This window comes from Monodon monoceros, unplaced genomic scaffold (assembly GCF_005190385.1).
Source record: "Monodon monoceros isolate NGI ecotype Baffin Bay Population unplaced genomic scaffold, NGI_Narwhal_1 Super_Scaffold_18, whole genome shotgun sequence".
NCBI classification, from domain to species: Eukaryota; Metazoa; Chordata; class Mammalia; order Artiodactyla; family Monodontidae; genus Monodon; species Monodon monoceros.
This window is the reverse complement of record NW_021703774.1, coordinates 113,223,729-113,250,631: the sequence shown is the minus strand read 5'-3', so window position 1 is coordinate 113,250,631 and position 26,903 is coordinate 113,223,729. Positions and strand designations below refer to the sequence as shown.

At 39.6% G+C, this 26,903-nt stretch overlaps 1 protein-coding gene and 1 non-coding gene across 3 annotated transcripts in view; one reads left to right on the top strand and one right to left on the bottom strand.

The window, feature by feature from the left end:
• Positions 1-26,903, top strand: part of GIPC2 (GIPC PDZ domain containing family member 2) — an 84,784-nt gene that overhangs the window by 8,665 nt on the left and 49,216 nt on the right. For both annotated transcript variants that reach the window (XR_003794279.1, XM_029227123.1), the window contains exon 2: positions 19,699-19,884. Coding sequence is in view for 1 of the 2 variants with exons in the window: in XM_029227123.1 (XP_029082956.1) it covers positions 19,699-19,884 (186 nt within the window). In the remaining variant the exon portion in view is untranslated. The remainder of the gene's footprint in view (positions 1-19,698; positions 19,885-26,903) is intronic.
• Positions 24,214-24,320, bottom strand: LOC114900084. Its single transcript, XR_003794710.1, has one exon. It is a non-coding gene; the product is annotated as a U6 spliceosomal RNA (small nuclear RNA).

The following is a 26,903-nucleotide window of genomic DNA, read 5'->3' as shown; positions in this document are numbered from 1 at the left end:
GTTAATTCTTTTAAAGGATAAACTGAGGCATATTTAAATTGAGTATATTTGAGCAAAAATCGATTTGGGCAGTGGCAAACCAGAAGGGGTTAGGAGTGCTCAGCAGACAGGAGTTAGGGGCAAGGTTTTTCTAGAGGAGATGTGGAGGCAAAGTGAGGAAGTTATTTGATTGGCTCTAGCTTAAGTGGTTGCCTTATTTGGGAAAACCTACTTGGCTGTTTGTGATTGGTTGTCCTTTAGGTTTCTTAACTTTGAGGCATTTGCTGGCCTAGGTTTTGGTTTGCTTACCTAGGCTGCCAAGTTCATTAGAACCCTCTCAGTCTAATGGCCTCCTTTTAAAATTAACAACTCCTACTTATGCTCAGGCTTGTGAGTCAGTACTCCAAGAATGCAGGTTTCTGGGCCCTGCTTCTACAGATTTGGGCTAGGGCCTGAAAAATGTGGTAATTTAACTTTTTCCTGGTGTCCCTAGGCAGTTGGTCTATCATCTGTTGGCAGATATGTTTTTGGGAACCACTGGATTAAATGAGAAGATCCAAGGTCTTTTCCAGTATGAACGGTCTTCCAGAGCTTGTGCACTCAATTAAAAATATTGGAGTGTCATTTTTACGTAAAAAGTATTGAAATGCATACAAATGTTACCAACTGCCTATCTCATGGAGCTTACAATGTATAGGAGTTGTGGTAAGAGTAAACTAAGGCATTTGAGTTAACAAGTATGTATATGCTGATAATACAAGGTGGAATATGAAGGATGCTGCCAGAGATACCAAATATGCAGGTAGGGATATGGTAGGCAGAGATCAAAGAAGAGTGAGATGGAATTTGATTGAGAAAATTGTGGCAGAGCCCCAAAAGTATTGAGCCGTGTGTACCTTTACTGCTCAGTGTACATACCTAGCATGTAATTTTGATTCCACAAATGCAAAACTGTAACGATACAGGAAAGTGTGGTAACAAACTAGAATAAAGAGAATGACTTCAAATCAAAGACTGTTTTTTAAAAAAAATTATTTATAAATATTTATTTGGTTGCGCCGGGTCTCTGTTGTGGCAGACGGACTCCTTAGTTGTGGCTCGAGGGCTCCTTAGTTGTGGCATGCATGTGGGATCTAGTTCCCTGACCAGAAATCGAACCCCGGCCCCCTGTATTGGGAGCGTGGAGTCCTAACCACTGTGCCACCAGGGAAGTCCCATATATATATATATTTTAATATTAATATTTATTTATTTATGTGCCTGTACTGGGTCTTAGTTGCGGCACACGGGATCTTCATTGCCATGTGTGGGATCTTTAGTTGCAGCATGCGGGATCTTTAGCATGTGGGATCTAGTTCCCTGACCAGGGATCGAACCTGGGCCCCTGCATAGGGAGTGTGGAGTCTTAGTCAGTGGACCACCAGGGAAGTCCCCTCCTCAGTGTTATTAATTGTAACCTTCCTCTCAGGTCCTCCTCTTTCTTTCCACCTGTTGGCTCTCAGTTAGTGAGCATATCCATGATGTTTGACCAAAGACCACCAAGGGAAAATGGCTTTTGTGGTTTTGTTTTATTCATTCACTAAATTTCCTAGCAGAAATTACTCTCTGTGAAGCAGAAGTCCACAGAGCAGCTACATAGTAAATGTTATTTAAAACCAATTTTTATTTTATTTTAATTTTTTTAGAAATTGGTGTCTTTATTTTTATTTATTTTTTTTGGCCATGTGCAGCATGTGGGATCTTAGTTCCCTGACCAGGGATTGAACCTGGACCCCCTGCACTGGGAGCATGGAGTCTTAACCACTGGACTGCCAGGGAAATCCACCAATTTTTATTTTAATTGAAAAAATAATATATGTACATAGTAAAAAATTTTAAAAAATGGATAACCACTTTTTTGTGTGTGGGGAAAAAAGTGTGAACCACGGTTCCCTAGTCCTCTTTCCCCAGAAGCATCTGCTTAGGCCACTTTCTTGACCATCATTACAGAAAAATAAAATTTGTGAATTTATGAGTGTGTGTTTGTGTGAAAGTAAATGCATATCTGTGTAAGTGTAAACCTCCCTTCTACTTTTAACAGATTAGGAGCATACCATGTATCTGTTCTGTACAGTTGGTAGTAGCAGAAGCAAAGTGGACCTAAGAAAAAAACACTGAAGCCTGGGGATGACAGAGTCACTGGGGTCCTTTCAGGGTCACAGAGGGCCATCAGAATGTCCTTCATGCTAGGAGAGCTGACACTGTGTCTTTAATGGCAATGAGCCAATTTTTAGTAATTTCTAAGAAGTCTGTCTTCTGAGAAGGTTTCCTGTGTTTCTTTTGTTTCCCTGTGTTTCCTTATAATAAATCCCCATCACCTAAGGTAACCAAAGGTGTTCATTTTTTTATTGAAGTATAGTTGATGTACAGTATTAAGTTTCAGGTGTATAACATAGTGATGCACAATTTTTAAGTTATATTCCACTTATAGTTATTGTAAAATATTGGCTATATTCCTGATGTTGTACAATGTATCCTTGTAGATTATTTATTTTATATATAGTAGTTTGTACCTCTTAGTTCCCTATCCCACTCTTCCCCTCCCTCTTTCCCTCTCTCTACTGGTAACCACTAGTTCTTTCTCTATACCTGTGAGTCCGTTCATTTTTGTTATATTAACTAGTTTGTTGTACTTTTTTAAGAGTCCACATATAAGTGATATCATACAGTATTTGTCTTTTTCTGTCTGACTTATTTCACTTAGCTTAATACCCTCCAGGTCCATCCAGGTTGCTATAAGTGGCAAAATTTCATTTTTTATGGCTGAGTAGTATTCCATTGTGTGAATATACCACATCTTCCTTATCCATTCACCAGTTAAAGGACACTTAGGTTGTTTCCACTTCTTGGCAGTTATAAATAATGCTGCTGTGAACATTGGGGTGCATCTAAAGCTGTTTCTTGAAACTATGTATTCAGATAAAGTAACTAACAAATACCTTTGGGCTAGATACTTGCTGAGATAAAGAAAAGAGGAAGCCAACAAAGAGTGGATGACTGTCACTGTTTCTCTGGATTGGGATCTAAAAACTGCTTTTTTCTCACTGTCTTAGAAACTCTAGCCTTTCTGTTTGGGGTATGCTGAGTATTTTGAAATTTTGGTGATTAAAATGTGGAGTATGAAGTTGAAGCTTGGACATGACTAATACCAGGGAGGTCCTATGGCTTCTACAGATAAGCGAAAGGGAAGAAGGGACCTTAGACCTTGTCAGTGATAGAATATTTGCCTTTTAGGAACATATCTGACCCCCAGTTAGTAGTGGCTAAACAGGCCCAAGATCCAGCATTCAGAAAGTGTATTTGCTATTGTATAAAAATCTCCCTGGAGATAATCAAACTACGTGTAGAGGAAGAGTTCCAACTTAAAAAAAAAAAAAAAAAAGAAAGGCTAAAATCCAGATCTACATCTCAACCTCTACAGGTTCTTAAGTTACAGTGTTAACTTTAAGTGGTCTTAAAGGGACAGTAACAAGTAACACAGTAACAAGGTTGAGGAAATGATAATTCTGTACCCATTCCTGGAACAATTTACATATCCATATATTGCATTAAGTAGTAGTGTTTGTAGTAGTGTTTGTGTGATTGATTGGCATTAACAACATGTTCTTCATGATCCAGGGCCAGAATGTAACTTGAACCTCCTGAACCTTTTCACATTTGATACTAACAGTGTGTTCTGGGTGTAGTTAGGTATTAGGTACAGATCATGATTTGTTACTCCCTTTCTTCTTCTGTATTCTTTTTTAAAAATTCATTTACTTTTGGCTGTGCCAGGTCTTCATTGTGGCATATGGGATCTTTAGTTGCGGCATGAGAACTCTTAGTTGCTGCATGCATGTGGGATCTCGTTCCCTGACCAGGGATCAAACCCGGGCCCCTTGCATTGGGAGTGTGGAGTCTTACCCACTGGACCACCAGGGAAGTCCCTCCTTCTGTATTCTTTATACTTCCTCCTTCCTATCTTAATTTTCCTGCCTTCTGTAAAGGTAAGTGGGGGAGGGAAGCATAGCTTGAGCATTGAGAAGGGAATTATTGTTGAATACCTATCATTGCCACTTAACCTGTGCTACCTTGTTTGAAATAGCAATTCTTAACAGAGCCCCCAGAAATGGCTGTGATTGATAGATGAGGCAATTGGAGCTCAGAACAAAAATAAACTACTCTGGCTTTCCTGGTGGTGCAGTGGTTAAGAATCTGCCTGCCAATGTAGGGGACACAGGTTCGAGCCCTGGCCCAGGAAGATCCCACATGCTGCGGAGCAACTAAGCCAGTGTGCCACAACTACTGAGCCTGTGAGCTACAACTGCTGAGCCCGGGCACCACAACTACTGAAGCCCGCATGCCTAGAGCCCGTGCTCTGCAACAAGAGAAGCCACCGCAATGAGAAGCCTACGCACCGCAATGAAGAGTAGCTCCCGCTCGCCACAACTAGAGAAAGCCCATGCGTAGCAATGAAGACCCAATGCAGCCAAAAGTAAATAAAATAAAATAAATTAATTAAAAAAAAAAAAGTAAACTACTCAAGGGACTTCCCTAGCGGTCCAGTGGTTAAGACTTCGCCTTCCAATGCGCAGGGGTTGTGGGTTTGATCCCTGCTCGGGGAACTAAGATCCCACATGCCTTGGGGCCAAAAAACCAAAACAAAAAATAGAAGCAATATTGTAACAAGTTCCATAAAGACTTAAAAAAAAAAGTAAAGTACGCAAATCATGCAGTCCAAAGAGACGTCTTCTGTCTTAGGTTTGTCTGACTCCAAAGCCCATGTTCTTTCCTTTACACAAGTGGTTCTTAACCTTATTGGACCCAAAGTTCCCCTGTAATAACAAATATTTTGTGGCACCACTTTTACTTATCCTGAAATAAAAATTTAAACAATAATACCTACCTATACACATAATTTTTAAAACTATTAGGAACAAACATGGATTTCAGTGCAAATACTTGGGAAAACTATCTCAGAAGACATAATGAAGCAGTCAGTTGCTTGTATTTACCTACTTACAGGAATACGGTTGGATTTAAAAAGAATAAGGAAACGAAGAAAAAAATAAGACAATAGTCACTTGATTGTTGTTGACTCCTTTCTGTTACCTTTTGTTATCTAAATATTTGTAGGTATTCATAGAACTATATAATGTAACAATAATAGGAGCAAATGATATAAATGTTTCATGTTAAATTCAAATAACATGGACAACAGTGCTGTCAGTGACTTGATTTTCTGAAATGATGAACAACTCTTGATAAGGTTCTACACAAACAAGAGAATATATATATTCTCTTCCCAACATGAATCTCTAGTAGGACATTTGAAAATCATCAGAATTAGGCTCACCAGGCTGAGCCTTTCTGAGCACTAGAGTTCATACTGTATCCCTGCCTCATCCCCTATCTCTGCCAGCGCCAGTGGTGTACATAATCATTGTAACAACTAAAAAAGCTCCCACAAGATTTCAAAATTTTCCAGTATCACCCTATATGCTGGCAACATTGCTTTATGCCAGTTTTCTTGAGGTTAAGCACTTGCTCTAAGCTGTGAAGTTAGGATGTAAAGGGGGGCAAAATGGGAAAGCAACAAGAAGGGAAAAGCAGTAGAAAGACCTCTTGTTTTATACTTACAGTTTTAGGATCAGTGTTATAGGATTGTAATTATACAAAGTGAAACATGGCTGGTTAATTTAGTGAGATTCCAAGCTTTTGCAATATCTCAAAGCCACACATGTTGCTGTGGCTATTTTCACAGGCTTATAGGGTCCTATGATAGATAGAGAGTCAGGGTGGCATGACAGCAATGCTTTAGGTCAATCTGATGGGGAGCTGGGTTTCAGAGTAGCGTGGTGTGCCCTGAGTTTGATGCTTGGAGGTGTCACCGAGTGGCTTCAATTTTCTCACCTGGAAAATTGAACAATGGAATTGAACCTGGAAAATGTACAAATAATACCTGCCTTAGGAGTGTCGCAAGAACTGAATGAAATAGCATATTAGCTATCTAGAACAATGGTTCAATAAATGTTAGTTTTCGTTCCCTCTTTTCCTCAAAAAAGATGATTTTTAGGCAATTTTTGGGTAATTTTTTCTTTTTAGTTTTTCTATTCTAGACCTGTACAATTTCAGTCTCCTACTTTTTGCCTAATCCCAGAAAATAAGGAAAGCAAATTTAAAAGTTTATCTCTATACATGATCCTCAAACTAAGCTATCTCAGTGTGGAATTCTGTGTTACAGTAACTAACGTGGACTCTTCTGACTAGGGCTTCTTCAATAAAGTTTAGTATAAACCTAATAAACTATTTCAGTCAACACAGTCAAAGATCTCAAACTTGAAATATTAAATATACAAATTTATTCAGAATTATTTTGCATTGCATTTGTCAATGCTTATTTCTCTTGAACTCTTATTCAAAAGAGTTATTTCAAAAATAACTCTTTAGGAATACCCATGTTTCTTTGTGTCATATCTCTAGACATACCTGTGACAGAATTTTTCTTAGCATGGAATTGTATTATTCTACTCCATTCTCCCACTGAACATTTAGAGCTCATTTTCAACTCTCCCCACACTTGTTAAATCTCCTAGAATCTTTTTTTTAAAGTTAGTTGGAGATTTAAAAAAAATTTTTATTTTTAAATTTTTTATTTTTTAAATGTCTTTATTATTATTATTATTTTTAAAATGTCTTTATTATTATTATTATTTTTACAGTAAGTCCTTGTTGGTTATTTATTTTAAATATAACACTGTGTGCATGAGTCTCCTAGATTCTTTTTTTTTATAATGAAGTATTTTTTTTTTTTTAATTTAAATTTATTTATTTATTTATTTTTGGCTGTGTTGTGTCTTCATTGCTGCACCCTGGCTTTCTCTAGTTGCAGTGAGCGGGGGCTACTCCTCATTGCGGTGCATAGGCTTCTCATTGTGGTAGCCTGTCTCGTGGTGGAGCACAGGCTCCAGGCACGCGGGCTTCAGTAGTTGTGGCTTATGGGCTCCAGAGCACAGGCTCAGTAGTTGTGGCGCACGGGCTTAGTTGCTCCGCAGCATGTGGAATCCTCCCGGACCAGGGCTCGAACCCGTGTCTCCTGCACAGGCAGGCAGATTCCCAACCACTGCGCCACAAGGGAAGTCCCTCCTAGATTCTTAATTGTGCTCAAGTCGCGGACACTGACTTCCAAGAAGCTTCTGGGGAAGATTACTTACATGCTAAGGGATAGAGGAAGAACTCTACCACTGCCTTTCCTCAACATGCAAATCATGTTTTTCCTTTTATCCCATGTTGTCTAGTCTTATCATCCTGAAAAGGGAACATGCTTATTTGATCTGCTTAGTAGAAGAAGCATTATAAATAGATGGCCATGTAAGTTATATTTCCTACCCAGACACTTCACAGAGTGAGAAGGAGGGTTGTAATAATTACTCTGGGACAGCAGCGGTGAACTAGGATCCAGAGTCCCTCTAATTATAGAAAAGGAGAAAAAAAAATGCGATGTGAGAAAGTTTATCATACATTTGCTAATTAAGCACGCACCACACACAAGCCAGTTTCCTAGGCAGTAAGGAAGGTTTCGAATGGTAGGCATTTAGGGAGGGGGTGGGGAGAGGAGGGTGTGGGCATAAAAATAGAAGCAGGTAGTGAAGGCACAGTGTCAGCTCTAAGCTTGGAGCCAGGAGATGCTGGTACTCCTCGTCCTGGCTCTGGCTTGGTGACACATTCTTGGGAGTGAGGATGGAGCCCTGCCAGCTTCTTCGGGAAGCTTCCTGACACTGCTGGGTCCTCCTCCCCTCTTCTCTAACTGCTCTGTCTGCTCCAGTCGCAGGAGTCCTACAGGCAGGGAGCGCAGGAATGTTGGCAAGCAGAGGGTGGGAAGAAGCTGCTTGGGAGAGTGGGGAGCCCGAGCTGGTCATAAACCACTGGGAGCAAAGGTGAGAGGCTCTCAGCCAGGGCTGTGACTAAGTGTCTCCGATTCTGTGACAGGATTCTATTCCTGGCAGCTCCTCTCCGTGTCTTCCTGGTCTCTGTTCTTGGAGCTGTCTACCCCTGGGGTGGGAGGTGGCTTGAAATTGAGCAACCTGAACCTAGAAGAATCTTCACAGTCTCCAGACTCTCGGCTAACCTCCCTTGCGTCACACCAGCCCCACCCATGGGTGAACTTTTCTATGCTTCTCAGGCTTTCTAATCAATAAGGGTCTAAGGCGGTCACTGAGTTTGCCTCCACTCCCTCACCCCAACCCTTTGTCACCTCTCATCTAGGGAACCCTATAGTACATTTTCCTTTGTCCCCTCTTGCCCTGTCACTCTGCACTATGTTTTTCTAACGTCTTTCAGGTGTCCTAGTTTAGAATAAAAATCAATTGCAATCTTTCACTCCCTCAAGTTGTTGAGAGTTTCTTGCATGACCCATTTTCTTCATAAAGTGCTCATCTCTTTCTGTCAGAATTTCTGTTCTGGGGAATAGGAAGGAATAGACCACCCCCCTGCATCACTCCCGTCTTGACCCCTGAGTGGCTCCCCATGCTTGCTTTCCAATTTTTCATGATTTATTTGGGTAGCTTTTATTTAGTTAGTTATTGAAATATAATTCATTTACAATGTTGTGCCATTTCGGTGGATTTTAAATATCACATACCTTGTAGACATTTCATTGTAAGAGTTATAATAAGTCTGCTTCCTGGTTAATATGAACAGGGTGCTTGCTACATGAGCACTCTGCCAAACAAGTTTTAAAATTTTGTTTAAGGACCCTTTGGGGATCTAATGGCTTTTTAAAAAATAATATAATTTATATTTGTATATTTGGTAAACTGGAAAGTTTAATCACAGGTCTCTTTACTAATAATAATTTATAATGTTATATCTCACAAACCATTCTACTGCATTCTCGGATGTAAAACGTCTCCTGTTATATCGAGTTTCTCCTTCCCTTTTGAGGTTCTCTTCCATCTTAAGTGTCAAACAAGAGGATGCTTTTAAGAAGATAAGTGGTTTAAAAAAAAAAAAAAAGAAGATACGTGGTTTAGAAACCTGGAAAATTTGGGACAGCACCTGACAAGGGGAACAGCAGTGATTTATGATGTCTTTCAAATTGGCATGTAACCTTGCAGCATTATTAGACCAGGCTAAAGCTCAGATATCTCCTCTGACCTGAATTATAGTTTGGAAGAGGATGGATATATATAGCTACACACATTTGATTTATCTTACTCCTCGGGTTAGTGTCGGTGTAATGTCCACAAAAGCAAGACTAAAACCTATCTCTGTTCTTTTAACCTTTTCCTGTTTCAAGAATTGCTTTGAGATTGCCTTTCTTTGTTATGTGGTTGCTTTGATTAGATTTCATTAACAGAGGAAAACGTTCTTTCTGTTACTCTGGGAAGTCATTTGGTAGATTAAAAAATGTGATTTGATTTTGGAGGAGGGAATAAAATTATTTTTGTCACATTATTTTGCCCATTGAAAACACTGGGAAAAAATGTGGTTGTACCAGAGAAGGAACAGTACAAAGGATGATTCACCTTTTATTTAAGACTTGCCACTGCTGACCCAGGACAGCTAATTTAGAAGTGAATCATTTATAGAAAGTTCTACATAGTTCCGAGGCAGGGCTTTGTACAATATCCTCATGAAGGTCTAAATAGAGCATACAGTATCAGGTTTCTAAATATCTGTCTTGTTGCCAATTTTATATCTTTTCCAAACTGAAACTTTTTTTCTAGATGACTGTAGCCATTGACAAGGTGAAGGCAAAGGCACTGGATTTATAAAATAATGTATATTTAAAAAAACAAATCTTAGAAATTTGTTACATGTGTTATACTGGGAAGATAATAGGCATGAGATCTTAAACGTCTGTGTTTTGTTACATTCATTTCTTTGGGTTATGGTCAGTTTTAAAATTAACTGGAAGAAATCATTTAAAATTACTTATTTACAGTAAATCAAATTAAGCAATGTATTAATATTTTGATATTTACTAATCACCTAATACATTTGACTTTAAAAAAATTTTTATTTTAAATTTATTTATTTATTTAATTTGTGGCCACATTGGGTCTTTGTTGCTGTGCGCCGGCTTTCTCTAGTTGCAGCGAGCGGGAGCTACTCTTTGTTGTGCAGGCTTCTCATTGCGGTGGCTTCTCTAGGCGTGTGGGCTTCAGTAGTTGTGGTGCACGGGCTCAGTAGTTGTGGCTCGCGGGCTCTAGAGCTCAGGCTCAGTAGTTGTGGTGCACGGGCTTAGTTGCTCTGCGGCATGTGGGATCTTCCCGGACCAGGGATCAAACCCGTGTCCCCTGCGTTGGCAGGCGAATTCTTAACCACTGCAACCATTGCACCACCAGAGAAGTCTTACATCTGACTTTTCAAGTCCAATTACAAATAGCTCCTTTTTGTAAGCTGTCTTCACTCCTTTTAAGAAGTGGGTGGTTTAATAAATAAACAGTGTATTTGGCTCCATATAGAGCAAAAACTTTGTAGTCTCTGCCTTCTAGGAGTTTTAAGTTTAAAGCCAAATTTATATTTACATCACAGCTATGGTATCATGGGGTTAGAGAAAGCACAAAAGTTTGAATTCCAGGTTTGTCTCTGTCATTCACTAGCTATGTGACCTTAGACAAATCATGTAAGGGGGTTTGAGCTGGTTTTCTCTTCTACACAGCAAGTAGTGATGCTTGTCCTTATGACCTGATGCACATGGATTAGCTGAGATAATGCTTTAGGAAGTGATCAGTAACTTGGATGTCTCTATGTAGATATTAGGTGTCAGAGAGGCAACGTTGTAGGGGAAAGAGCATGGAACTGGACAAGCAGGGTTGGAGTTATATTAGCACCAAATACTACTTAATCACAAACTATTTTATGTCTTTAAATCTTTATGTTCTAATCTGTATAGTATATGGGTATAGTAATAAATGTCACATAGAATTGTTGTAGGATTAAATGAGGTAGTATGTGAAAATACCTGGTACACATAAGTCATCAATTAATGTTTATGAAACCTTAATTTTTATTTTATTTTTGTTTTTCCAGACCTTTATCTCCCCAGTTCCTTCACTTAGTGCTCTAATAGAAGTGGGACCCAGTCTCCAAACTGTGTAGAGCTGAGAGGGCTGAGCAGGTGTCTCATTCCATGAATGTCATTGAAGAATTGTTTGAGTTCTAGAATTTCCTTTATACAACACATCTACCATATATTTGGGGGAATCATGTAGGATGAGACTCTCAGCTTTTGGGAAGAGTTTTGAGTAATATAATTCTGTCACTCTGGCTTGCCTAGAGTTACTTCCTTCTGTTCAAGCACACAGGGTAAGTGGGTGATCTTTTCTCCTCAATAATTATTCTTAGTTTCAGGTTGTTCTTAATTCCTGCTATTTTAAGGGCAATTAACTAAACGGAAGTAAAATCTTTTTTCTCTTTTTGAGAAACAGTCTGTGAGGCTTCGATAATAAGAATAACCCAGATAGGGCCTTGGTCATTAACGAAGAAAACATAATCCAAGTGGTATTCTTGTGTATAAAGATGGTGGTATTAACTCCTGATGAAAGTATGGTTTAGTTAATTACTATGTTTATTATTATCCACTTTCTCTTTATTTTCTATAATGACATTGATATTTCTATAATGCTTATTTTAGAAAAATATAAAGAGTTAGCAAGGTTCTTGGTAGATTGAGATGTAGGAAAGTAGTTGTATTAAAATATTTAGTAACACTGTTATTTTAAAATTTATTTATTTATTTTTGGCTGTGTTGGGTCTTCGCTTCTGTGCGAGGGCTTTCTCCAGTTGCGGCGAGTGGGGGCCACTCTTCATCGCGGTGCACAGGCCTCTCACTGTCACGGCCTCTCCCGTTGTGGAGCACAGGCTCCAGACGCGCAGGCTCAGTAGTTGTGGCTCACGGGCTTAGTTGCTCCGCGGCATGTGGGATCTTCCCAGACCAAGGCTCGAACCCGTGTCCCCTGCATTGGCAGGCAGATTCTTAACAACTGCGCCACCAGGGAAGCCCAATAACACTGTTATTTTAGATAACCACAGGAGATAACTATTCTAGTGGCTTATATTTATTTTTTAAAATTAATTAATTAATTAATGTTTGGCTGCGTTGGGTCTTTGTTGCTGCATGTGGGCTTTCTGTAGTTGCGGCGAGCTAGGGCTACTCTTTGATGTGGTGCGCGGGCTTCTCATTGTGGTGGCTTCTCTTGTTGTGGAGCACGGGCTCGAGGCACGTGGGCTTCAGTAGTTGTGGCACGCGAGCTCAGTGGTTGTGGCTCGTGGGCTCTAGAGTGCAGGCTCAGTAGTTGTGGCGCATGGGCTTAGTTGCTCCGAGGCATGTGGGATCTTCCTGGACCAGGGCTCGAACCCGTGTCACCTGCATTGGTAGGTGGATTCTTAACCACTGCACCACCAGGGAAGTCCTTAGTTGCTTATATTTAAAATCACATTCCAAATACTGTAATGCAAGCCACACAAGCCCATAATTTCTTCCAGAGATCTTTGGAACATGTGGAATCTTGGGCCAACTCAGTTCCTGTTTAAGGAAAGCATTAAACAAAAGGTTGGAAGTGGACTTCCTGGAGTTTTAAAAATGAATTTGATGTGTTTTTGGAGAGATTTGCAACCTGTTTGTGGGCTAGAATATCTTTTGAAGCACTAATGACAAATGATTTATTTAACCCTATTCACCTAGCACACTCGTGGAATATATAATGGTGCCATCAGAGAAAAAGTAATATTAATTTATATTAATGGCTCTATACAGTAGTTCAGAGTCTTATCATCCTAGCCATATTGAGTTTCTGGGGTGAATAATCATAACCGTGTGATGAGAACTGAAAAATAGCTATTGAAATATAAGTGCAGGGTAAGAATACTGTCATGAGTTAATCTCAACAAAAAAAGTTGAAGGATAATGTAATTTATGGGGGAACATGAAATCCATCCTGGTTATGACATTAAAAAGGAGCAAAATCTAATTTTCAGGAAAAGTAATGCAATTTAAGCTGTCAAGCATAGGTGTAAATATTATTCAAGAAGCATCTGTATTCCAGGAATAATACTAATAATAACCTTTAGAGCTTTTTAGTTTAAAAAGCACTTTTATGTATAGTCTCTTAGAGTTTTAGTAACAGCTGTGTGATGTAGGCCAAGCTTTACTAATGCCAGGATGTACATGAAGACCAAGGAGGTCAAATGACTGAGCTTACTGAGAGCACAGAGTGGGGACTAGATCCAGGTCTCTTACCTCTTAACCCATTGTTTCCTTCTTTCCTTTACTACTATTTTTCTTTCTTTCTCACAACCATTACAAGTATAACATAGCTCCTCTCTAGATATCCATTTTGCTGGTACTGGAAGTAAGGGGAGCTTTACTTTATGCTTGAAATTTTTTTTTTTTTTTTTTGCGGTATGCGGGCCTCTCACTGTTGTGGCCTCTCCCGCTGCGGAGCACAGGCTCCGGACGCGCAGGCCCAGCGGCCACGGCTCACCGGCCCAGCCGCTCCGCGGCATGTGGGACCTTCCCGGACCGGGGCACGCAGGAGGAACTCTCAACCACTGCACCACCAGGGAAGCCCAATGCTTGAAATTTTTGATAGGATATGAAATTAGGATAAGAATGCATATCACTTCAGTGCATTAAAGGAAACATGATTCACCATAGACCTCAGAGTTGTCTTTTTTTTTTTTTTAAGGATAAAATGAGACAGTAGGTAGAAAGAACTTTTAAACTGTGAATTATGGGGAGTTCCCTGGTGGTCTGGTGGTTAGGATTTGGTGCTTTCACTGCCGTGGCCTGGGTTTAGTCCCTGGTCCAGGAACTGAGGTCCCACAAGCTGTGGAGTGTGGCCAAAAACAAAACAACCCCCCCCTCCCATGAATTATGAAGATACAAAGGATAATGATTCTATCAGTTAGAAATCTGTTAGTTGAAAGCAACAGAAAATCCAACCCACAGTGGGTTGGTGAAATTATTGGCTTGTGTAACTAAACATTCTGGGATAGGGCTGTGTATCAGATAGGATGTTTTCAGCTGCAAGTAGCACAGAGCTAGTTCAACTGCCTAAGACAAATAACTTTCTATTTTACATAAAAGAGGCATAGTGGGTTCCAGAGCTGGCTAACAGAGCAACTCACCGACGTCAAGGACCTAGGTTCACTTGAAATCTTTGCGTTCTTGGCGTTGATCTCTTCCTGCGTTGGTAGTAAGGTGGTGGTGGAAGTTTCTAGATCACATACAGGTAAGGGAACATCCAGGGGAAGAGGGGATTGTCTTTTACTGTGTTTGTTTCTTAGGAATGAAAAAATACTTCCCTGAGGCTTCCTGGACATCTTCCTCCCATGTCTTGTTGGCCAGGACCGGGCCACATGCTTACTCCTAAAATCACCACTTCTACCAGTCTAAGCCTTATGCCTGTAACACAGGAGGTGAATCATTTTCCTCCAAAGCACACACGAAGTATAGCTACCTGATATCGGAAGATTGTCTTAGGAGGTGAAAGGGGTGGACAACTTCCAGTGTCCATTACTGACTGTCTGTAGGTGAGGCTGGATCTAGAGGCGCTGCCCTTCTCCATGTGCCAGCTTTGTCCCCAGGGTCAGTCTTCTAATGTTGAAGTGACAGCTGCAGTAGTTAGACTTCACATCAGAGGGACAGAGACACCTCTCTAGGAGCTTCTGTGGAAAAGAAGATTCCGTCCCCAGAAACCCCAACAAATTCTTTCTTGTATGTTATTGGCCTAAGTTGGATTATGAATTAGTCACTAACTGATTTAAACCTAACTACGATTCATTTCTGATGGAACTGAGGATGGGTTACTCCTACCCAAGCTACCATATGGCTTAAAATGAGGAATGAAACTTGAGGGGGAAGGGGAATGGGTACTGTAGATATTGATGTCCAGCACAACAACAAATCTGGCCCCATAGGGCAATAGCTTTCTCCTTTCATTAAACCACATCTCCTATAAATCATGGTGACAGGCACGCAATAAGACAAATATGACAATAAGTTGAATCCTTACCTGCTAAAAGTTTACAAAGTAGCACATGGTAAGTTCCACAACAAATGTATGAAATTTAATAGGTATATAGAAGGTGAAGGAATAACATTAGCTTAGGGTGTTACTAGAAAATGTGGTTTAGCTAGACTTTATTGGATGCGGAAGATTTTGACAGATATGACTGGGTTTAGAAGTTGAGTTTAAGCTATGGCATTTTTGGCCGAGGGAATGACATGTATAGTTATATGGAGATGGGAAAAATACAAAGTATAAAATTGTTAAAGACATGGGATTCTAGAACAGAGCTGCCTAATATGGTAGCTGCTAGCCAAATACAGATATTGAGCACTTTAAGTGTCGCTAGTCCAAATTGAGATAAAATGCAAGGGTAAATATACACCAGATCTTAAAAACAACAACAAATGCTGGAGAGGGTGTGGAGAAAAGGGAACCCTCTTGCACTGTTGGTGGGAATGTAAACTGATACAGCCACTATGGAGAACAGTATGGAGGTTCCTTAAAAACCTAAAAATAGAACTACCATACGACCCAGCAATCCCACTACTGGGCATATACCCAGAGAAAACCATAATTCAAAAAGACACATGCACCCCAATGTTCATTGCAGCACTGTTTACAATAGCCAGGTCATGGAAGCAACCTAAATGCCCATCGACAGACGAATGGATAAAGAAGATGTGGTACATATATATAATGGAATATTACTCAGCCATAAAAAGGCATGAAATTGGGTCATTTGTAGAGACATGGATGGATCTAGAGACTGTCATACAGAGTGAAGTAAGTCAGAAAAAGAAAAACAAATATCGTATATTAATGCATATATGTGGAACCTAGAAAAATGGTACAGATGAACCGGTTTGCAGGACAGAAATTGAGACACAGATGTAGAGAACAAATGTATGGACACCAAGGGGGGAAAGCGGTGGTGGTGGTGGTGGTGTGCTGAACGGGGCAATTGGGAAAAAAAAGACTTAATAAAAATGCAAACTCTCAATTTCCTTTTAAAAATGATTATATGTTGAAATGATATTTTGGATATATGGGATTATATGAGGAAATTAGATTAGTTTCACCTATATCTTTTGTTAATGTGATTTTTAGAAAATTTAAAATTATGTAGCTTGTGTTACATTTATATTGAGTAGTACTGCTCTAGAAAGTGGAATAGTCATGAGAACTCCATCAATCTTATGAAAATTAACAATGATGGTGGTAAAGCATCAAATATAGATACCCCAGAAGATGTTAAGTATTTCATTTTACAATGAAAAAACATCAGAAAGGTATATCTAATGGATGGATAATTTTCCTTATATGCTACCTTACCCTGAGTTTACTTTCTTTTGATTTAGTTTGTGCACCAGAGTATAAAAAAATGACATTAAGTACTATGTCGTACTACTTTTATCTAGTATATCTTTTCTCTAGTATATCTCTGTAACCAGGTATTTGTTAGAGGAACATTGATTATATAGCCACTTCAGTGTTTCTTTTCTTGTATTGTTTTTTCTTTCTTTTAACACTAAACATTTATTAGCTGTGATAATTGGATGAAGTCATAATTTTCTCATCCACAAAATGAGGTTAATAAAACCTAGTACACAGGTAGGTTTTATTAAACGAGATAAGTGAATGTGCAGTGACATTCGGATAAAAACTGAGCAGCGCACTGTGTTAGACATCGTAGGAGAAAGATGACTGAGATCTCGCCTCTCTGAGTGAGGATGACAAATACATGTTACACCAATTGGAGTTGAAGGCAAGGTGACTCAGACACTCGAATGAGGTGCTAGATTTAAACGTTGTGAGTGAAGTGGAAAGAGTGATTCCACCGGGCAGTCACATTCCTGCAGAGTCTAAATAGACAAGAGCATGGGGGTAGAGTTGGGGGTGGGCGGGCAGGCCTTTTAGGTTTTGGATTGAAGAAAATGTATGAATGGAGGTCAGAAGCTTCATGATATGTATCTGCGGTTCCCTTTTGGTTTAAATATCCAGGACTGTTACATTACAATTGGGTTATGTTGCCCTACTGTACCTCAGTGGAGCGTCTACCAGCCTGGGAGTTCCTTGTGTATGAGGACTGGTCCTAGTCATCTTTGTACATCCAGCGTGCAGCACAGAACCTGACAAAAAGCACGTGTTCAATAGATGATTGTGAGTAGATGAATGAGCACGAACTTTGCAGCATTTAGAAAGAAAGCATTTCTTATTTTTCAGTTCAAAATGCAGTATCTACGAGGAGTATTTGAATCTCTAGACTTTATGACATACAGATGTATTTGCTGATGGCTGGGCATTGAGATCGTGTGAGTGATAGGTTTTTATCCTCCCTTGAGGAACTGATCTGAAGTCTCGGAGCTTTAGTTACCTGCTGCTACAGAGGGCTCTTACTCCACCTCCCAGGGACCATTACATTTCTGCCGGTTTTCAACACAACTTTCTGTGGAGCTCTATTCCATGGCTCTACTCCTTCCAGGAAAGAAACCCTGATGCCTTGGCTGCCAACTTCTGGCTGCCCGGAGTGGGACGTTACTCTGCAGGGGAGGAAGCACAATGGGAAAGGGTTATATCTACAGGAAATCTTACATTTGTTCTGTAGTGAAGCATGTGAAAAGGTTGAAAGAAAGGAAGTAGCTTAGTAGCAAGTCTCAGGGATGGAGGAAAGGCTGACTATATCTTTGGCAAATGTTACTTGATAACAAAAGGTAAAAATTTTCATTTAGCCATTTTGATATAAAAAACCTGTATTAGGGATTTACCTGGCGGTCCAGTGGTTAGGACTCTGTGCATTCACTGCCGAGGGCCCCTACTACTAAAAGAAAGAAAGTTTTGTTTGGTATGTAGAAGGTACTCAATAAATATTTATTTATTGAACTTAGTCTTTTTTTTTTTAAGATTTAATTTTATTTATTTTTGGCTGCATTGGGTCTTCGTTTCTGCATGCAGGCTTTCTCTAGTTGCGGTGAGCGGGGGCTACTCTTCGTTGCAGTGCGCAGGCTTCTCCTTGCGGTGGCTTCTCTTGTTGAGGAGCACGGGCTCTAGGTGCATGGGCTTCAGTAGTTGTGGCACTCGGGTTCAGTAGTTGTGGCACATGGGCTTAGTTGCTTCACTTGGCATGTGGGATCTTCCTGGACCAGGAATTAGACCCATGTCCCCTGCATTGGCAGGCGGATTCCTATCCACTGTGCCACCCAGGAAGTCCCGAACTTAATCTTGAAACCAATGGCATGTTCTTAACCCTCCTTCTCCTCTTCCATTTTTTATCTGGGCCTCACAAATTACCCAAATTACAGTTGGCAAACTTAAGAGTAGCATTGCAGATTTTAGTAAAATGAATTGTATTTTTGAAGGAAAATGAGGTCAAATAAAGACTGGGTAAACGTAAGAAGTCCCTTTAAAACCTCCACACAACTTCTTGCCATTTCAGTCGTTCTGTTTCTACCATTAAGTGAATTTGATCAAGTTGCATTAGCCTCTCCAGACCTCAGTTCCCCCTTTCTTAAAGCCAAGGGATTGGGACTTCCCTGGTGGCGCAGTGGTTAAGAATCTGCCTGCCAACGCAGGGGACATGGGTTCGAGCCCTGATCCGGGAAGATGCCACATGCCGGGGAGCAACTAAGCCTGTGTGCCCCAGCTACTGAGCCTGTGCTCTAGAGCCTGTGAGCCATGGCTACTGAGCCCACGTGCCACAACTACTGAAGCATGTGTGCCTAGAGCCCATGCTCCGCAACAAGAAGCCACTGCAGTGAGAAACCCGCGCACCACAACAAAGAGTAGCCCCCACTCGCTGCAACTAGAGAAAGCCCATGTGCAGCAGCGAAGACCCAATGCAGTCAAAAATGAATAAATAGATTTATTTTTTTTTAAAAAAGCCAAGGGATTGGACTAGTCAAGGTCCGTTTTAGACATTTTTGTTTTACTACCTCATTCATTAATTACTTTCTTTTTTTTTTTTTTTGCGGTACGCGGGCCTCTCACTGCTGTGGCCTCTCCCGTTGCGGAGCACAGGCTCCGGACGCGCAGGCTCAGCGGCCATGGCTCACAGGCCCAGCTGCTCCGCGGCATGTGGGATCTTCCTGGACCAGGGCACGAACCCGTGTCCCATGCATCGGCAGGCGGACTCTCAACCACTACGCCACCAGGGAAACCCATTAATTACTTTCTTAAGCACAAAAATGCAAAATAAATAAAAACTTCCTCATTTAAAAAAGCAAATTTTCCAAAATAGTCTTGCCTATGTTTTCATTGTGGTATACATATCATGACCCCACCTTTGGAAACACAACCTTCGATGTCAGCATTGTAAATGGCAAGTAACATAGGAGTGTAAGCCGCTACGGAGTTGGTGAGACCTGAGCTTGAATCCTGGCTCTGACAAGTAATATCTTTGTGACCTTAGACAAATTGCTTACTCTCATTAAGTCTCGATTTTCTTATTGGTAATATAGAGATGATAACGTATTTATAAAGCTATTGTGAGGATTAAATATGATAATGGATATAAATTGCTTAACACAGAGCTTGGCCTATAGGAAACAGTTCATATCACCTAACGTTAATGATATAACTGCTTACATCATAAATTGAGGACTATTTCACTCAAGTATTAAATAAACTAATGATCAGAATGTTTTCCTGGTGGAAACTGACCTAAAATATTTCTTTCTCTTTGCAGATCTTATATTGCACTTTAAATACACCTAAAGTTGACATGGGAAAACTCTTAGGAGCACAGATAGGTCTTGAAGATTTCATATTTGCCCATGTGAAAGGGATCAAAAAAGAAGTGAATGTGTATAAGTCTGAGGATTCACTTGGTCTCACCATTACAGATAATGGTGCTGGCTATGCTTTTATAAAGGTAAGTCTTAAAAAATAACTGTGTGACTTAACTGAGGGTAACATATAATCTATATTATATGAAAATCTACCAGGTCAAAGAAAGTTTGAAATGATCTTTGGAGTGAGAGCTGACTCGACAGCGATGGATGGATTGGTAATGTTTCCTTTAAAAAATGTTTCAAAGACACTATTCTTTTTTTTAAAATTATTTTATTTAATTCATTTTTGCTGGGTTGGGTCTTCTTTGCTGCGCGTGGGCTTTCTCTGTTGCGGCGAGCGGGGGCTACTCTTTGCTGCATTGCACGGACCTCTCATTGTGGTGGCTTCTCTGTTGCGGCGAGCGGGGGCTTCAGGAGTTGCCATTTGCGGGCTTAGTTGCTCTGTGGCATGTGGGATCCTCCTGGACCAGGGCTCGAACTGCGTCACCTGCATTGGCAGGTGGATTCTTAACCACTGCACCACCAGGGAAGTCCCAACACCATTCTTTTGTTTACTCTTTCCTTGATTTTTTTTTTCCTTCAGATTAAACTTCCTCTAGAATTTAGCATTTACTGAAAAGGAAAGCCTGGCCCTGGTGCCTACTTATCCTCATGGGATCTTGTAGGTCTGTTGCTCGTCAGCATGTGACTTCCATGCTGATTGCCACTGATTTTGTGTTATTTCCAAGAGCACATATTTTTGGCCACCTTATTTTCTTTAAAAAAATGCTCTTCAGTGGGCTTTCCTGGTGGTGCAGTGGTTGAGAGTCTGCCTGCCGATGCAGGGGACACGGGTTCGTGCCCCGGTCTGGGAAGATCCCACATGCCGTGGAGCGTCTAGGTTCGTGAGCCATGGCCGCTGAGCCTGCATGTCCGGAGCCTGTGCTCTGCAACAGGAGAGGCCACAACAGTGAGAGGCCCGCGTCCCGCAAAAAAAAAAAAAAAAAAAATGCTCTTCAAAAATATCTGAACATATACAGTTGACTCTTTAACCACACAGGTTTGAACTGTGTGGGTCCACTCAGATTTTTTTCAATAGTAAATATTACAGTGTAATGCAGTCCAGGGTTGGTTGAATCTATGGATGCGGAACTGTGAATATGGGGAACTGTTCACATGGTGGGATTTTTTTTTTTAATGCTCACAACAATTCCATTTGGTATCATGTTTTCTTTTTAATTACTTTTTTGTTGAGATGTAACAGATGTACACCTTTAATGAGTGTTTACAGATCTGTGTAAACACCACCCAGAGTAAGGGAAATTTCATTTCCCTCACCCAGAAGGCTCCCTTGTGCTCCTTCTCGGTCAGTACCCTTCCCCCTCAAAGGTAGCCACTATTTTGACCTCTATCACCATAGTTTTGCTTGTTCTTGAACTTCATGCAAGTGGAATCACATATTATGTACTCTGCTGTTTCTGGCTTTTGCTCAACATGTCTGTGAGGTTCATCTCTGGGTAGGCACTATTATCAACTGTTACAGATGTAGAAACAGGTTTGGGAGGGTTAAGCAGCTTGCCCAGAGTTAATGCAGCTGGACAAATTCGGGATTTGAATCCAAGCGATCTGACTCCAGAGCTGGCAATCCTACCCACTGAGCTTAGAATTAATGGTAAAGTTTCATGCCTTTTTTTGGTCCAGATCCTTGATTTGCTGATGCTTTGTCATCATTGAAAAAAATAGCCTTAGGGAAGTTATCTTCTTAACTGTAAATAGTACTTTAATTAACTTCCCACTTGATAGAATGGCTATTTTTAGCTCTGCAAAAGATATGACTCTGCTGAAGGTTGAGTGGGTGACCAAATGGAAAATCCGTGAGTTGGGAAAGTCATGTGGGATTATCTGGGGGAAGCTCAGGACATGAGGTACATGGAGCAATGCCATTCTAATGTCAGCAGGGAAGGGCTTGGAAGTTTTGCAAGGGAAGGGCTTGGAAGTTTTGCAAACACGCATGGATTTTTTAGATCTTAGCCTCTGATGTCCAGAGCTTGTGTTTCTATTTTTTTTATGCCCCTTCAGACATGTGCCTGCCTCAGATTACTAGTCACTAGCCCTGTGGGGACAGAGAACATGGTGTCAAAGAGAAAGTGGAGCCTAAGCCAAACCTCCAACTTACAGTTCAACTTAGAAAAGAAATGAATATCATACTGTGTACAAGGTTGATATGATTTTTTAAAAATTGTGGAGGGCGTGATTTCAGACTTATTGAAAGAGTGTAATAACAAAGAACTCACACGATACCCTTTACTCAAAAAAGTTTTACCATTTGCCACATTTGCTTTATTCTCTTAAACACACATATACATATATGTAATTTTTCCTGAGCCATTGGAAAAAGTGGAGTGCATGTATTATGTCTCTTTATCCAGTAATACTTCAGAATATAGTTTCTAAGAACAAAGATATTCTCTTTAGTATACCTACAGTACAATTATGAAATTCAGAAAACCTAACAGCGATACAATACTGTCAAACTAATCTAATGTCCATATTGCAATTTTATCAGTTGTCCTAGTAATGCATTTTTTTCCTGGAATAAGTCCAATACAGGATCATGTATTTCATTTAGTTATCATGTCTTTTTAGTCATCTTTACTCTTGAATAGTTCCTCAGCCTTTTATAGAATATCTCTCAATTTGGACTTTTCTGATGTCTCTTTATGTTGTGAAACCGGTTATTATGCATTTTTGGCAGGAAAATTAGATAAGTGATGTTGTGTCCTTCTCAGTGTATTACCTCAGAAGATGCATTTTATTGGTTTGTCTCACTATTCATGATGTTAATTTTTTCCCTTGTGTAAGGTAGTGGCTGCCAGTCTTATTCACTGCAAAGTTATATTTTCCTTTGTAATTAATAATTTGTGGAGAGATACTTTGAGATTATGTATATATCTTGTTCTCTTAGTCGCACCCCACACACTTAGCATCTATTGATGAGTCTTGCCTGACTCGGTCTTTAATGGTTGCAAAATGGCGGTCTTTCTAATTCCATCATTTCCTATATATATTTTTAAAACGTTCTATTATAATAAAGCACTCCACTTATTTATTATCTATTAGCAATGGACACATGATTTTTAAATTAATTTTTTTTGGAGTATAGTTGATTATACAATGTTGTGTTAGTTTCTGCTGTACAGCAAAATGAATCAGTTATACATATACATAAATCTACTCTCTTTTAGATTCTTTTCTCATGTAGGTCATTACAGAGTATTGAGTAGAGTTCCCTGTGCTATACAGTAGGTCCTTATTAGTTGTCAATTTCTTATTCAGTGGGTCCATTACCATCATTTATTTTGATACTCCAGTTTCCTGATCCTGAGATTTGTCCAGCAGGAGTCCTTTTCAGCTGGCTCCTGTATCCTTTTGACCAGCCTCCCATTATTTTATTGAGCAATTCCTTCCTTTCTGGTACAACAAGATGTTCTATGATCATCTTTTATCTTCTTTTCCCCAGGCTTGGAATCAACCATTCTTCAAGGAGCTCTCTTTTTTAGTGAGGATGGGTATTTCAAAATCAAGATCTGAAGCTGGTCGCATGCATTCATTGCTACCTGAGTGTCAGGTCCTTTCAGTTACCACAGAAAGGGTTAGAAAACATGTATTTTAGGAATTATGATTTCATAATTATGCCTCCAATTCTAATCCTGCCCCACAAGGTTCTACCTTGGCTTCCCCACTAAAATATTTGCTCTCAAGATTATTGAAATATTTACTTATTTCCTTAGTTCTACAATATACATAAAATAGTTTCAGAATTGCTGTATTCGTACTCTGAAAAATATATTAAGAGTTCAAGATTTCTATGCATTTTTGTCTTTAAATGTATGTACACAAAGTATTCTCTTCAGGAGTTAACTTGGAATAGGTTCTCACTTGCCCCTCCTTCCCCCACCCCATGATTTTTTTTTGGCGGTATGCGGGCCTCTCACTGTTGTGACTTCTCCCGTTGCGGAGCACAGGCTCCGGACGCGCAGGCTCAACGGCCACGACTCACGGGCCCAGCTGCTCCGCGGCATGTGGGATCTTCCCAGACCCGGGCGCGAGCCCGTGTTCCCTACATCGGCAGGCAGACTCTCAACCGCTGCGCCACCAGGGAAAACCCCCCAACCCCAAGATTTTTATTCATTTGAAATACTGTTGAATCCATTTGCTTCTCTTCAAATTGAGTTTGAGTTTTTCCTCTCATGTTGGTTTAATTTTCTGAGTATGTAAAATGGTTTCAAAAGTTAAAACTACAATAAAAGATGTATTCAGAGATGTCACACCTTCTGTGATCCCCATTTACTCATTTTCCCCACTCCTTAAAGTAATCAATTTTGTTAATTTCTGGCTCACTCTTCCAGTGTTTTTTGCCAAGATAAGCAGAAAAAGTGTAATGTTCCAAGAGTTCGCATGTCATCCTTGTTTGGGGACAATGCTAATCTTCTCTGTATGGTTCCAATTTTAGTGTATGTGCTGCTGAAATGAGTACTTGATATGCTTTTAGCAGTGGCTGCAAGTCAGTGAAGGTTGATGTAAGAGGACAGTGTAGTGGGGATTCAGACAAGGGTGAGGAGGAAGGAGTCCATGATTAGGAAGGCAGTGCAGTGTGGTGTATAGGACCACGGGCTTTAGAATCAGGCCTGCTGTTGGTCTTGCTTCAACCATTTATTTACTTGCTGTGTGACCTTGGACAAGTCATTAAAGTCATTTCTGTGCCTTCTCTCAAATGAAATATTAGCACCTACTTTATAGGATTATTTGGGTATAAACTGATGACACCTCTGAAATGTTTGATAGTACTTATAATTGATAGCTAATACCTTAATAATAGCAACAACAACAAATCATCACATAATTAGGAGATGAGATCGATGGCAGAGAAATGTATTTGCTAGTACCGCATGGTTCTCACCGATAAGCCTCTTCAAGTGGAAAGACAGCAGACTTAAACATTTATAACTTTTGTACCCAAGTCTTAACATTTCCCAGGAAAATGTATATAAATAACTTAATCAGAAAAATCAGAGTATACTTACAACAAACTCTACAAATTCCTAAAATAGTTCAAGACCAGAGTTGGCATACATTTTCTATAAAGGGCCAGGTAGTGAATATTTTAAGCTTCATTAAATTTTAGGATCATACAGTCTTTGTTGCAACTACTCAACTCAACGTTGTAGCACAGAAGTTATATACAATACTTAAACTATGAGCATAGATGTCTTTTAGTAAAATCTTATTTATGGACACTGTAATTTGAATTTTGTATAATTTTCACATGTCACAGATATTCTTTTACCTTTAAAAAAGGTAAAACCGTTCATAACTCATGGGTCGTATAAAAACAAGTGGTAGGCCAGATTTGACCTCCGAACTGTTGTTTCCTTTTCCCTAGTTTAACAGAAGAGAATACTTTTAGATTCAAAATAAAAATAAGGGCTTATACTATGCAATTAAGAAATGAAAACCTAAGTTGATTTAGAATTGAAGTAACTTATAAATAACCACAGAACTGTCATTTTCAGAATATCTTCTTATAGAAATCTGTATAATTTGGGATACTTTTACTTTACTAGAACTAAATCACATTTGAGCATGATCCTTTGAGAAATATGGTACTCGTATATTTCTAATATTTTGATTATTTATCCAGAACTAATAATTGTACAAGATCAAGGGACTCGGGGGGCGGGGGCGGGGGCAGTTCTGGGATGGAAGCTAGGATCTCTGAGAAGAGGCATGTAAAGCAAGAATAGAAGTGGTGATCTGAGAAAAGAGGTAATATTTGAGATCTGGAGGCCATGATATAGATGAAGAACAGCTTTAGTAGAGGTAAGAAAAAGTAAAGTAGGAGGGTGGCGTTTGTAAAAAAAAAAAAAAAAAAGTTCAAAGGTGATAGGTCACCTTTTTCCAGCTTTATTGAGGTATAGTTGACATATAACATGGTGTAAATTTAAGGTGTACAATGTATTGATTTGATACACTTACGTATCGTAAAATGATTATCAAGGTGATAGATCATCTTGGATAACTACAACCCCAAACTCTGGTCTTGAGTCAGAAGATCTTGAATTATTCATGTGACTTTCTTTCTTTCTTAACCAGACATTTGGGTTAGTTAGATCTGTTTGATTGGGAGTGTTTTGAGGAAAGAGCATGATGTCTCATAATTATACCACCTCTCTTTGAAAACCAGTTTTCTTATTTATTAGCTGTGTTATTTTGGTTAAGCCATGTCATCACTGTGCTTTGATTTCCTCATTCACTAAAGGAATATTAAATATTTCCCCTCCCAGGCTTGTTAGGACTAAATGAAATAGCTATTTACAATTGTTATCTGCATGTTTATTATTATGAACAAGGTTTGAGGACAGTGTTTGGAGGGTCAGCAGCAGAGACTCAGAGTTGCTGACCATGTGGGCAGCGTCGGCTCAAACAACCTCGAGTCAATGCTTAAGACTTTGAGGATGGTGGGATGCTACCCTAGAGTTCTGCTGATTTGTGATGAGAAGATAGAATTTTGTAACTATATGGGATGAATTAATAGAAGTTAATATAATAACAGTCTGAAATATTTGGGAACCTCTAAGTTCAATAATATTGTAAATCCTACCTTCCCCAAAATATTTAATGTTGTCTTCACATTTTGCAGCATCAAGCTCCAAAGCCAGATGAGGGAAAGTTCTAAGTATTTAAGAGAATGATATTAAGTAACTCAGTAAATATAAATATAGAATTAATGCCTCTTTTTTCTTCCTGGTCCTTTGTGCCTGAGTAGCACTTTTAGCAATATTATTAATCTATATCAAGTTATGGTATGATTATTAAAGTATATTAAATTGCAGAAACTTGTTTCAGTTGCTACCTCATTCTTTATTCTATCTATTTAGGAAGCTAAGGCTCAGGTCACCCACAAAATATATCATCAGTGTCTCCCAATTTGCTTCTATATCTGGTTCACCTATGGTGCCTTTCTCCAAGTTTCTTATATTGATTTTCCCCTCTCTTCATCCCAGATTCTTATCCACTGGCCCTGATGATTACATATGCTTTGACTTTTCTCTTGCCCACC